This window comes from Lissotriton helveticus, chromosome 7, assembly GCF_964261635.1.
Source record: "Lissotriton helveticus chromosome 7, aLisHel1.1, whole genome shotgun sequence".
NCBI classification, from domain to species: domain Eukaryota; kingdom Metazoa; phylum Chordata; class Amphibia; order Caudata; family Salamandridae; genus Lissotriton; species Lissotriton helveticus.
Genome location: NC_136068.1, coordinates 400,966,562 through 400,981,129, shown reverse-complemented (window position 1 = coordinate 400,981,129; position 14,568 = coordinate 400,966,562). Strand labels below are relative to the sequence as shown.

The following is a 14,568-nucleotide window of genomic DNA, read 5'->3' as shown; positions in this document are numbered from 1 at the left end:
GGGGGCACCCGTTTCGGCCCATGCTGCAGCCTTTCTTGGTACACGCGGTGTCTTGTAGTGACAGATTTAAGCTCCTCCATTTAAATTTGTATACACAACACTCTAATAACACCGTACACACTGAATACAATGGACCCCTCTTGAGGGGGTAAATGTGTGCGCTGCAAAGAGGTGGGGGCTGCCTTCCTGCACCTGTCCGGGAGAGAAATGGGGTCCAGACTTTTTTGGGAGCAAGTGGCAGCCGAAATAGAGGGTGCCACAGGTGTGGCGATTTCTCTTACGCTACTTGCATGCTTGTTGGGGGTGGTGAGCAGACCTAGGGGGCGGAAAGTTCCATTTAAACCTGCGCAGTTAGCACTTCTCCTAGCCAAAGGGCCACTAGGGTACCACTGGTGATTCAGTGGCTGAGGGACTTACTTAAATGGGAAGTGGTGGAGGAACACCACGTGGGGTTGACCTGCACCGACGATAGGGCAGTAAAGGAGATATTGCTCTAGGCCCAATGCTTCACTAAAAGTGTAGACTCAGATACGGGCAGTAGTTTGGAGGAAGAGGGGTGAATATTCTGGTCGATGATTGTGGTATTATATATGTGATGACCAGGTGGGCTTTATGGTGTGATTCTTGCACAATGTTTTTTCTCAACGTTCATGTGAATGACAGCTGGGGACAGCCATGATTTTCTTTCTATTCTGTATTTGCCTCTGTCCCATCTGCATTGGGATCTTCTGTATAACCTGAAACTTTGGTACTGTATGTTACTTACTGTTTTTATTTTAAACCAATAAAAACATTTTTTTTTAAAAGCTAGACAATCTTCCTGCTGCTCTCCAGATATATCTTTTAATTTTGTAAAGGGGCAGCAGATTTCACTTGACACCATGACTGTGCTTGCCTGGTTTATTTATTGGCAATGTTAAGTTTACTTTTCTTCTCATTTGCCATATGCGAAGAAAACATTTTGTAAATCTTTTCTTGTTCTGGCTATTTTTTAAGACTATGCTTCATTGTTCCGTTATCATTACTTCAAAGGAGAAGATATTTGTTCATTTTTTACATGAAAGTTTAGTGGGTGTATTCTTTAACCTGAGTCCATACATATCCTCCATGGGAATCTTTTGTTTGACATTAGGGCATAAAACTATAGCAAGACATTCTGTGTGCGATTCAAACTGTCACACGTATGGTTGAGAATGTCACTGTACCATTAAATTTATTTTCCATTAAACATGCTCATAAAAACAAATGGCCCTCCGCCCAGGTACTCTCGCTGCAATCAAAGCAAGCAAATGTCTTCTGTGACAACACATGAGAATTACATGATGGATGCAAGCTCTCACAGAAAGCACAGTCACCTCGATCTTCCAAAATAAGTCCAAGGCTCTCAACTCACCATTCGCCAATCCGAGGGGTTTGAAGGATGCTGTTGGGGTGACTGTGTTTGTAGAATCAATGAAATTAAGAGATGCACAGAAGATTCCAGACAATATATTGCTGAGCTCCTTCCAGGCTTTGTCAACACTGCGAAGAGAAAACATAAAATATAGTTCCGTAAAGCTGTGGGCCAGAGAGGTTAAGAAAGGAGAGGGCTGATAAGCAAGTAGGTCATAAGAGTAGACTCAAGAATGCTTGAAGACCTGGGCCATTTGGGAGGTTTGAGTTGGTTTCAGTGCAAGGAACGTCATAGTAAACTGGATGGTTCTTGATAAAATGTAATGCAAGTAGTCCAAAAGTGCATGTAAACCATGTGTAAAAATAGTGACTAGCAAAGATAATTTCAAAAGCATTATTTTCATAAAGGGTTGAACACAGTACCAAGTAAATATGCTGAGAAAAACCAAAGACTCAATGCACACTAGATGGGCCTGCCACCACAGTGCAGGAATCAATTTAACATTGCCACAAGGGGCTTTATGCTTCAACATTTTAAATGTTTTTTATCCACTTATTCAAACTATGCTTTTGAAGCTTTGAATGTTGTTTATTGTTATATCATTTATGCAATACCTCAACAGCTTCTTCCAGTCAATCAACTTTGATGGCCTCTCAGTTCTTAAAAGTTTATACAACTGGATTATCTAAATTTGCTTGCCCAATTTCTTCTTAATGTACAGACAAGGCTACCACCAAAGTCACACTTGAACTTCTCTCAGCTTCTTTTTTAAAGTTGTTGTGTCCTTGTGGGACTTAAAAAGTCAATACAATTATGGAGTAAGCTCCCGCTATCATGGGACGGGTGGCTGTGTCAAAAATGTGATGCTGCCTGTATGTCTTGCAGAATTCTTTCTACAGTATCCCGAAGTCCACATTTGACCCGCTCAATAGCCTACTGATTTCACTGGTGTGGGCAGTTGGAAGGAGCAGAGTTAAGCTGGAGACGCTTAACCTGGACTTGGGCTCCAGAGGCTTGGGGTTACCTGACTTTAGGTTATATTATATCACAGAATTAATACAGTATGTGGAGCAGTGGTGTATGGAAGGTCATACAACGGACAAAGAGTTACTGGGGGACTGGAACGATGGGTCACAGTTACAAAGGTTTTTAATGGTGGGATTTAAGGTCCACAGGGATTGCCCCCACATAGTGAGGCAAGCAACTGTGGCCTGGGAACAAGAAGTCACTTTAGTGCTCCGCAAGGCACCCTACGCAGTAGAACTCCCGCTCCGATGGTTATGGGGATTTCAGAGTATTCAGGCATCTATGGATATTTCACAATGGTATGAGGGAGGATGCACATCAGCAGGAGACCTGTACCTAAATGAGAGATTCCTGACTTTTGCCAAGGCTTGTGATGGCTTCCAGGTACCAGTAGGGCATTTCTTTCAGTACACCAAGATCTCGCGTATGGTCCGCGAGATATGGACCTCCTTCCCAGAAGAGCCACAGGAGTTGAGCATATTGGCAACACTGCTAGATCCGGGTTCTAGTAGGGCCCTAATTTCGCACTTATACAAAGCCCTGAAGGAAGAACGCACAGCTGATTTATCGATAATCAAAGGAAAATGGAACGAAGATTTACCCCTCCGATTGATAGACGGGGAATGGAAGAGAGCACTGGCGCAAGTGGCTGAAGCCACAAGTAATGCCAGATTCAAGCTCATCCAATTCCATTATTTGCATTGTACGTACCTGACCCCGCAACACCGGGCGCTGTTCACCCCAGGACAGGTCCCATCCTGTCCTCGATGCGGCACGGCCCCTGCCATATTCCTCCATATGACATGGACTTGCATACGGTTGCAGCAGTGCTGGAACCAAGTGGTACAGACCATCCGTTCTGTTACTAAAGTATGAATAGAAGTCACAGTAAAACACTGTCTGTTGGGTGTATTCCCGACCCGGAAGAAGGGGGCACGTATAAGGCTTAAATTTGCGCTGTTAGGATTGGCTCTGGCAAAAAGACATATTGCAATACATTTTATCCATTCAGCGCCCCCCTACACTGGATAAATGGTGCACTGATATGTGTGAATGGGGTGTGGCTGAGGAATGTAATCTTCGGGCTGTAAGAGTCGACAAGAATACTGAACGAGATCTGACTGAATGGGGATAGATGCTGACAGAAATGTCCTTGACGATAACTCAGGACCATGACACCACTGCGCCTACAGTCGCTCACTCGACATGTTGACGCCTAGCATAGATAGTGCGAATGCCTTCTCCTCACCTATACTACATTAATAATGCCAGTTCTCCTATCAATCCAGATAATGAGAGTTATTACTGCTGTCCGCTGCTGGGGAGGGGTGATGTGGGAGGGGTTTAAAAGTTTTTCCTTTTGCTGTTTTTATTGTTTCACTATTAGATTTGATAGAGGTCTAGAGCCAACACACATTGCAATGTACAGTATATCACGGGGTGAGTGGATCTGATGTTGGTCGGCACAGACACAAAAGTATGACGGGTTTCCATGTAAAATGTAAATGCGGTTTCTCTAAGCTATAATGTAATGCAATGTGGCGAACAATAAAAACAAGTTTATAAAAAATAAATGTTGTGATGTGCCATTTGCCCCATGTACTCTCATTCTCTATCTCTTTCTACCTTTTATAGGAGTTTCCATAACTCACATGCACTGTCGTTAATAACTCTGTCACTATCCTTACTTTGAGCCAGACTGCTAGATAAAAGAGCCTCCCGATGGCCATCATTCTGTTTTGTCATGGGGTTGTGCACCTATAGTACAATAAAACCTATCCTCCTGAACAAAATGTTGGTTTGAATCCTTCCCAGTCTTGTCTTCGATTAAAGTGCGTGGAGCCTAGGGTGAAGTCGCAAATGATTAAAAATAAGAATCACTCATACTTGGAGGGAAGGTTCGCTCCCTCTGCTGCTCTTACTGGTACCAGAATACACTAGTAATTCAAGAAACCAACCAACAATACTATACTCATGAGTGCACATTCAATAAGTGGGTGCTGGTATGCTAGAGTAGATGAGGTAAAAGATCTCTTGATAACTGCTGTAGCGGCTTAGACCCTTTTTAAGAAGCTAGAGTGATACTTCAAGCCCAAGGATTTCAGAGCATACACAGTTGAAGATATGTTTATTTTTCTTTTATGGCTAGTAACTGTGATTGGTGTGTGCAATCTTTTGTAAAATCAGATTTATATTTGCATGCGTCCTTGCACAAGATTAATGTTCATTTTTTTTTACAGAAGATTAAGTTTACTTTTTAAGAAGAGTGGCGTTTAGTCAAGTGTGTTAAGCAGATGGTTGGGCACCCCTGGGGGTTGGGCACTCATGGGTGGTTGGCTGTGTGGCCTGGCCACAGCCAAGGCCCTGCGCCCAACTGCAAGCTGTGAATGGCGATGGACATCTTATATTATATACATAAAGTCCAAAAAATGGCTAGGCTATTCAAGTTTCTATCACGTTATCACAGCTTTACAATTATGAACTTACATCAAAACTCTGAAGATTTTTCCAATGACGGTCCCCATCAGTAAAGACTAAAAGAAAAGCAAGTAAGAAGCCAGAGTTTTCTTAGTATTTCTCATAAGAGATATTAGCGGCATTGAAAGGACTGGACACATCTCCTTTCGGACCACCTTCAACTGCTCAACCAGAAACAGAAGCACTGACAATTTTATGTCAATGCCTAGGAATTCCATCTGTTGAACAATTCGATTGAGTAACCTTTCAAAATATGTAAGCAAACCTGAAGAAATAAAAAGCACGAGGAAGTTTATATTAGGTAGTTTACGGTCTTTAAAAAGTTTAAAAAAACGAAATTTTCCAAGTAAATCATGGCTTGACGCCTTGGGCAGAAAAGCACCCACAAACAGTTTGATGGAACTTTACAGAGCAGAGAAGAGACTTAATTGATGAACCTTAAATGCCCATATATTTCCTCTCACAAGAACTAAGGGCTACTTCTATGAAGCATTTTTGCGGTCAGAAAGGACTGCAAAAAATTTTTTTTACTTATGTACAAAACACAAATTGTGATTCAGTAACACGTTACCGGATCGAAATTCTAGTTCGCAATTCGGTGTTTGGAAGGGGTGTGTTAAGGCCGTCCCTTCCTAATACCGAAACTGAATGGCGTGTACAATTGTTTTGTGACTGAAATGCAGTTACAAAATATTTGCACTTTACCACCTTTGAGAATGGTGAAAAAAATATTTTTTAAGAGCAGGCAGTGGTCCTACGGAGCACTGCTTAACTATTATGAAAAGAAAACTTTCCTTTTTTTTTTTTAAAACGCATTCTATTTTCCTTTAAGTAAAACAGGCTGCATTTTTTTATTTTTTTTTATTTAAAAGTAATCACAGACATGGTGGTCTGCAGACCCCAGCAGGCCACCATTCCTGTATTTTTTGAGAAATTTCAAAGGGTCGCAAACGGAGACCTACCTCATTAATATTCATGAGGTAAGTTTATTTGCGATCCACTGGGAATTGCAGAAAGGTGTTAAACATTATTTAGTACATTAGTATTTGTGATTACTAAATAGCAATTCGCAAAAATTCACTATTCGGTAATCTCTAGCACTAATGTTAGTACATCTGGCCTTAAAAGTCTTTCAAATGAGAACTAAGTGGAGATATAAGATGTAGGTATTCCATTACTATTTATACCAGCCACTCTCCTGGAAGAAACAGGCAGAAAAGAAGATGATTTTTTCCAAATATATGTGCCCTTCCTACGCTTTCAAAGGTCTGGAGTATCCTTTTAACTGGTCCTCAGTATCTCTATAAACTGTGATAATGACTAGCTTTAGGCCTTTACCCATATGTTTTATGTATTCTTGCCTATCCTAGATACTAACTTCTCTTAGTTGAAGTAACTTTTTAACATGCAATAGAACAAGTCATATTTACTTCTTGAATACAGAGTTTATCTGAACAAGTTTGTGGGTTGTGATATTAATTCCATGTTTGAAAATGGATTTTAGTAATAATACCTAAATGAAAATGTTTTTGGTCATGCATTTGAGAGGTTTTAACATTGTATTCCTTGACACAGACGTCCTTTTCAGTACACAGAAAACATGTTTTATATATTATCTTTCTTCGTTTTTAAGAATAATCCCTCATGATGGACCACATAGATGTGCATTGGTAATGAACATTTGATGCAGTTGGTCATGAAGAAGGTAAAGCAGAAGATCACATACCACTGAAATGCTGCTTTGATGGTTAAAATATTGTTTCCGAAGTTGTTAATAGTATTTTTAAGAATGACCTATGACATTTATATAAAATACAGGTATTAGATACTATTTGTTTTTAGATGTGATTCTGGACTACAATTGCGGTACTCGTACAACCTTATATAATATTTACATTAATGTAAATTTTTAGGTTGCTTTTGGGATTCTTTGATGTGATCGCAGAACCGGGGAAGTTTCCTTCATTTTATGTCAAGAGGCCTAAAGAAAAACACTGATTCGGAAATCAGAGTGAGAAAGGCTCTGATTTGTAACATGGCAGAAAACGAATCAAGAACAAAATCCTGTTTTATAATCTGGTATTTAAATAACCAGAGGTGTACCATATCATGGTTTGCATCTCGAGCCTTCAGATTGTCCAGTTACATGAAAAAAGCAAACAGTGGTCCTAAGACATGCAAAGCCCACAACAGCCGAGTCTATCTGCATCTGCTGGGTCTGTACAATAACAAGAGACTATTGCCTAATCTCGAATGCAGCAAGATCCAGCATTAGTCCAACAGCACCAATATGATTAGGCTCATCACCATCCCCTAGTCAAAGGACCACAAAGACATGCCTCAATGTCCTCAAGCCTTCTTTAAAGTGTTAAATACACCTCTCTTGGTACGTAACGAGATGAAAAACACAACCAGGCTCATACAAGATGCAGACACCCAATAAATCTCTTCCATCAAATAACACATGTGAAGACTGCAAAAATGCTTTAACATATGTACAAAACACAAATAGTGATTCAGAAACACATTACTGAACTGTCTAATTACGATAAATGCACAGAACCTGTGGACAACTAGGAATAGATTGTTAAAAAACACAGATGTAGCATACGCTGTCCAAATGCTCCTTTTGTGAGTGCCTCTTTATCATGGTACAGCATGTGCAGGTATAGCATTACATGCACAACTTTAAAAAGATAGTCACTGGAAACACAATACAATTGTAAGTCAAAAGACAAATACCAGCAGACAATATCATCTTGTATTAGGTCTGGATGTCAGTAATGAGGAGCCAGAAGATTAAAGTTTGAAAAATGAAAACTGAACAGTTGACTACTATGCTTACTTTTCTTTGCTGATTTCAAGCAAGAGATATACATATATGCAATCCTTGCTGGTATACGTTTAAACCGTATTTTTAACTGGAGAATTCCATCTTATGCCAGGTAACTGCTTTAACAACTGTTTACTCAGTGATAGGTTTTTATGAAGAGTTTCTACTGTCTGGTTTCACACTTTTTTTTAAACAGCAGTTCTTTAATACAATTAAAATAGATCTCTTATTTAGCTAATGGTTTTTTCTATTGGAGACCATGTGACGATCATTTTAAGCATTTTATACAGCACTCATCTGTACTTGGGAAAGGTTTGAGCAATATAAAAAGTTTCAGTTAAATAAACAGAAATTAAACAAAACATTAAAAAGTTCCTTATTTATACTCACTCAGTGACTGAATCCTGGAACCAGACCCAGAGTTCTGCCCCCGCTGGAGCTCCTAAGTAAGGTTGTCCCCATGCGCGTGACCTCCAGAAGCCCTGAGTAAAGGACAAATGCAACTCTCGAATAGAAAATTTGGAAATCACCTGGCCCAGCACCTTCGGGAACAATCTATAGTGAGAAACTAGAAAATATGTGTTGTTAATGCCATTTTACAAGCACACAAAATGTTTACTTGCAGTAAAAAGCTTAGAATCTCCTTGTAATTATTGTAACTTATCAATGTATGTCTGGCCGACTACGTTTCACACATCAGGTATTAGACTAACGCATTTCAGTGTAGTGGTCCAAATCCCCACACACAAGTGCACTGTCACGCATAATTGGGATAGCGCCTCGGATATCAAACCGTTAGCATGGCCTGATGCTGATTGTTGCTATAATTAAGCTGGAGTAGTGCCAGGCAGCGCGTTGTGATGTATGCATTGTGATGTGCGCGTTTCTCCCGACAGGCTTCGGGTCTCGGCTGGCTGAGCTAGTAGCTGCCACAGTGTATTATTCATTGACTGGAAGGAGATTCCCACCGCAGCGTGGCTTGACATATTTCTCACTGACGTCACTAATGTCAAGGCAGTGCCCAGTAGTTTCTACATAAGAAATCAGCCGACTAGTTAGGTGTGTGACACAGTGAGAAGACTTAGGCGCCGCCGTGGGATGTCACATCCTGCTGCTGGCTGCAGAGTTTGTGGGAGGCTGACTAGGGACAGTAAACGAGGCAGCGCTGCTCGTACCACAGTAATCACAATTATGATATCCACAGGAACACTCTCAAAGTCTCAACCAACACCGATGACACCCTCAGCACCGCCGAACACCTGCACTTCCAGATTCACATCGATCCCAACAACACCCTCAGAGGAACCCGCGTCTACAGACCCCCAGGACCCCGAGCACAGTTCAGCGACTCCATCACTGACCTCGTCAGCACACACGCCCTCGCCTCCACGGACTACATCCTCCTCAGGGACCTGAACTGCCACCTCGAGAACAACAACGACACCAACTCCACCACCCTGATCGCCAACCTTGCCAACCTCGGACTCAGACAACTCGTCACTACACCCACCCACTCCGCCGGCCACATGCTTGACCCCATTTTCTCCCTAAGCTCCCACGTCTCCTTCAACCATATCACCGATCACCACTGCATCCACTTCACCTTCTGGAAACCCACCACGCACCACCGCACACAACAGATGCCGCACCGTGCTAGAGCAAAGTCACCGAAGACCAGCTTTCCATCACCCTCCCCGGAGCCCATCCGCAGACCCGACCGACCCCGCCGCCGCTGCCGCTCGCAACCTCAGACAGTGGAACAACGACTGCGCCAACACCCTCACCCCACTCAATAAGCCCTCCAACACCCACACCAGCAAGAAAGCCAGCTGGTTCACCGAAGACCTCCAGGCCTCCAAGTGTACCTGTCGAAAACTTGAAAAAACTGGATCTGTGAACGAACACCGGAAAGCTACACAGCCTACAAGAATGTCACCCGCAGACACCACCACCTCATCAGATCCGCCAAAAGGACCTCCTTCAAAGACCGCCTAGACAATAACACACACACACAACAGCAAAGAGCTCGTGAAGGAACTCTCCAACCCCAGCCCCAACACCAATGACATCCCACCTTCACAAGACCTGTGCAACTCGCTGGCCACCTTCTTCCATCGCAAGATCGCAGACATCCACGACAGCTTCAACGCCCTGACCAGCCTGGCAACCACTGAAACCCCCATGACCACCACCCGCACCACCCGCCTGCTCTCCTAGTCCAACATCAACGATGACGACACCATCAAGATCATGAACACCGTCCACTCCGGATCCCCGGCAGACCCTTGCCCACACCACATATTCAAGAAAGCCAGCAGCATCAGCAGCACCATTGCACCCCATTTCAGGAAAACCATCAACATCTCCTTCGAGACAGCGACCTTCCCGGACAGCTGGAAGCACGCAGATATCAACGCCTTACTCAAGAAACCCAAGGCTGGCCCAAAGGACCTGAAGAACCTCCGACCGATCTCCCTGCTCCCGTTCCCGCTTACGGTCATCGAAAAGGCCGTCAACAAACAACTGACCAGCTTCCTCGAGGAGAACAGCATCCTGGACCCGTCCCAGTCCGGGTTCCACAGCAACCACAGCACCGAAACTGCCCTCATAGCTGCCGCCGATGAGGGGCGTGGCCTGCAGCCGATGGAGACAGACGCGAGCTGAGGAGCTCTGGCAGCCGTCTCTCCACAGACAATTATCCTGACCTTCAGCCGCAACCGCAAGGACCGACACTAACTCCCCAGGGCAGCGAAACTGGGCTGTTGGTTTTTTCGGAACCTTAAGGGGCCGCCGCCGTATTGAGCCGCAATTCGGTGATTTGGCGCCCGCACCCAAGATGACGGCCGCACAGAGGTCGAGGGCGCCTGCCCCAGGCGAGATCTCCTTTGCGGACCCTCTCCTGACTACACGCTGCCCTGGAGTTGCACTCTGCCGATGGGGGCCCTACCTATTGAAGCGGAGAGCAGAGCGAAGCCAAGCGGAGGCTGATACGAGCTAAGGAGCTCTGGCTGCAATCTCCCTATCAATGCTGGCCCCGAATTCTGCTGCATCGAAGTGCTTGGGCGCTGCGGCCCCGATGGGTTGAGGAGTGTGATCTCAACGACGCCTGTGGAATCGTTTGGGAGTTATGATGGAGGGCTCTCACAGCAGTGCCTAGAGGAACATTCACCGAGGGGTGACGTCCTGGCCTGGGTTGGGTCACGCATCGCATGGTCACCTGTTGGTGCCTCCTCCCGAGAGGACTGGCTGGTTCGAGTGGGGGACCATGCTGCTCCAGGTTTCCTATAACCCGTGTAGCCGGGCTGTAAGACGTACTGGGCGGTGAGACTGATATTAGAGACCAGACCGCCTGATCGACATGGGTAAGCCACGTGGCCGCCAGGGGGGGGGGGGCCCCCGGAGCAGGAGGATGGAGTGGCGGAACAGCAGAAGCAGGACGCGTTGATCGACCTCCAGAGGGCCTGATGGCGCAGCAGGTGGATCAGATCCTCCGCGCTATCACAGACACAAAGGAAGCGCTACAGGAGGACATTGCCCAGGTATCGCTGGGACTGGGTCTCCTGAAGGCAGATCATGGGAAGTTGGTCGACCGTGTGAAGCAAAATGAGGCTACCTTGGAGGTCTTGGAGCCAGCGCAGAAGGTTATTGATGTTCAGATGGGGGAGGTCAACCGCAGACTTCAAATACTGGAACGAAGGGCTGAGGATGCCGAAGGGCGTAACAGAAGAAATAACATAAGGGTAGTTGGTCTTCCGGAAGGAGTGTAGGGGGACAACATGGTGGATTATCTGGAGCAAAGGCTGCGTAAGGAGGTGACCCCAGAGGGCCTGACGTTATTCTATACTCTGGAGAGGGTGCATAGGGTGCCGGCCGTCCGTTGACACCTGGGAGGCCGCCCAGGCCGCTGGTGTCACGTCTCCTTCATTATAAGGATAGGGACCTACTGCTCCAGAGAGCACGCACTACGGGCCCCTACAAAGTTGACAACAGTAAGGTGTCCCTGTTCCCAGATTATACTTTTGAGGTGCAACGTCATCAAGCTTCGTTCCTGGTGGTTAAGAAGGCCCTCCAAGACTAAGGCATCCAGTACTCATTAATGTTCTGGGCACGCCTGCGGGTGGTGTTGGATGGCAAAACATTTTTTCATAATGACCCGGATGAAGCATGGAGTTGGTTGGAGAACTACAGGGCGGGAACGGATGGAACAGGAGGTGCTGGGGGACTGCAGTCGGAGGAGCAGACCGCGCCATGCGAGACGCAACAGGGGAACACGCCATGGGACACAGAAACCTTCCACGTCGCAGACGGTGAAAGAGAGGTCGGCAGCCCTGCAGGCCGTGTCTGAAATCTCGCAGGAGAGTGGAACTTCGCAGATGGCAGCAACGGACTCGGAAAAGGGATCAGCGGGATTGGACTCGGAGAAGACGGACGTAGGGAGTGCTACCAGGCCACACCAGACGAGCTTGTGGATTCCTGAATTTATATCAAACTTTAATAATCAATGTGTGGGTCGGTTGCTATTGGTGTTGGGTCTTGGGTGGGGAGGGCGCCGGAGAGAGGCTTGGCGATTGGAAGGGCTTGGGTGAGGATTTGTTCATGCCGGACGGATGATGGCAAGACTGGATGTGAAGATGCGGTGGGGAGACGGGCTAGGTCTTCTAGGCCTCAGAGCTTCACCCCGAGTTTCACTTTTAGAGTGAACTCCTGGTAGCTACCAGGGAGACTGTTAGTAGGTGGTCTCGATGGGTGCTAGCTGTTTAAACCTGTTCTGGGGAGGGGAGGTGTTGTTGGGGGTTGTTGTTCATTTTGGGGTTGTCAGAACCACCGGTGTGCCAATGCAGGGAGTACGATTGTGGGATAAATTTAGCCAGCGACATGGGGACGTTAACTGAATTAAAATGTATTACGTGGAATGTACGGGGGATGCACACGATGCTGAGGCGCCATAGGATCAATGCTTATTTGGTGCGTAGAGGACTGCAGATAGCTCTTCTCCAAGAAACTCATCTGGACCGAAGTGAAGGCCAGGCTTTGCAGCGCCGTTGGAGGGGACAGATCTTTTATACCACGTACTCTGGTTTTGCTAGGGGTGCGCTTGTCTGGGTGAGAGCAGGGGTCCCTTTCCAGCCAACCCAGCAGATAGTGGACCCTTAGGGGCGGTTTTTGGCTGTCCAAGGGAGGTTAGATGGGAGTGATGTGACTGTGTAGTGTGTATGCCCCCAATGTGGACCAGAAGGCCTCTTTCGCCCGGTTATCGGGAAAGCTGGCGTAATTTCTGATCCTCTCCCTCACCAACGACCCCACCTCCGCCAGAGCCAGCTTCCAGGACGGAATGAAAGACATCGCAGACTGGATGAAGCTCAGCCGCCTGAAACTTAACTCAGACAAGACGGAAGTCCTAATCCTCGGCCCATCCATCTCCGCCTGGGACTACTCCTGGTGGCCCCCTGCTCTGGGCCCCCGACCCAAGCCCACGGAACACGCACGCAACCTGGGCTTCATCCTTGACTCCTCCCTCACGATGGCCAGGCAAGTTAACGCCGTTACCTCCTCCTGCTTCAACACACTCCGCATGCTCCGTAAGATCTTCCGCTGGATCCCCACTGGAACCAGGGAAACGGTCACCCAGGCCCTCGTCACCAGCCGTCTGGACTACGGGAACGCCCTCTACACTGGGACCACCGCCAAACTACAGAAAAGACTCCAGCGCATCCAGAACGCCTCAGCACGACTCGTCTTGGACATCCCCCGACACAGCCACATCTCCGCCCACCTGAGGGACCTGCACTGGCTTTCCGTCAGCAAGAGGATCACGTTCAGACTCCTCACCCACGCACACAAGGCTCTCCATGACTTGGGCCCCGAATACCTCAACAATCACCTCACGTTCTACACGTCAACCCGCCAGCTCCGCTCCGCCAGCCTCACCCTCGCCACCGTCCATCGGATCCGCAGAACCACCGCCGGAAGATCCTTCACCTACCTGGCGGCCAAGACCTGGAACACCCTCCCCACCCACCTACGACTCACCCAGGACCATCTCTCCTTCATGAAGCAACTCAAGACCTGGCTTTTCGAGCAGTAGCAGCCCCCCCCCCCTTCCAGCGCCTTGAGACCCTAGCGGGAGAGTAGCGTGCTTTAGAAATACTCTTGATTGATTGATTGATTTCTGACAGGTTCAGTGGTTTATGGGGGGGGATTTTAACATGGTCACGGATATTGAGATGGATAGGTCGCATCCACCACTATCCCGAGCGCCTGTACATAAGATCTCTAGGCTTCGGCGAGACTGGCAAGCTGAGTGCGGCCTAATTGATACTTGGCGAGCGCAGCATATGGTCGAACAGGACCATTCTCATTATTCCGCTGTACAGGACTTGCACGTCCGGTTGGATGCGGTGTTGTGTTCTCCGAATGTCCACGCGCTGGTCCGCCATACTGAATACCTGGCGAAAACAATATCGGATCATAACCCGCTCTTGTTGGTGTTAAGGTGGTCCAGGGAAAGGCCTGCAATCCCTACTTGGCGATTACGCCCAGAGGCTTTGGAAGACCAAGTATTTCGTATAGAGGAGCAGGAGGGCATAGAGCAATTTTTTCTTGGAAATGAGGGGACAGTTTTGACTCGGGCCCTGGAGTGGGACGCTTTTAAGGTGGTGGTACGGGGCCTGTGCATAGCTAAGATGGCAGGAGTATGGAAGACTCTGCTAGCGGACACAGAGAAGGAGGAGCTGCGACAGCGTCGCGTGGAGAGGGCCCATTCGGAGGACCCGGGAGCGCAAGCCGAATTACTGGCTGCCAGGGAGGGGGTGGCGGCACAGATAGAGAGGCTGCGCTG

The 14,568-nt window shown here is 46.8% G+C and overlaps 1 protein-coding gene across 1 annotated transcript in view; it reads right to left on the bottom strand.

Annotated features, from left to right (window-relative positions):
- Positions 1–14,568, bottom strand: part of PIGT (phosphatidylinositol glycan anchor biosynthesis class T) — a 353,955-nt gene that overhangs the window by 324,725 nt on the left and 14,662 nt on the right. Inside the window, exons 2-3 of the mRNA XM_078652267.1 lie at positions 8,121–8,298; positions 1,394–1,521 (exon numbers count right to left, since the gene is read on the bottom strand). Of these exons, the coding sequence (XP_078508393.1) occupies positions 1,394–1,521; positions 8,121–8,298 (306 nt within the window). The remainder of the gene's footprint in view (positions 1–1,393; positions 1,522–8,120; positions 8,299–14,568) is intronic.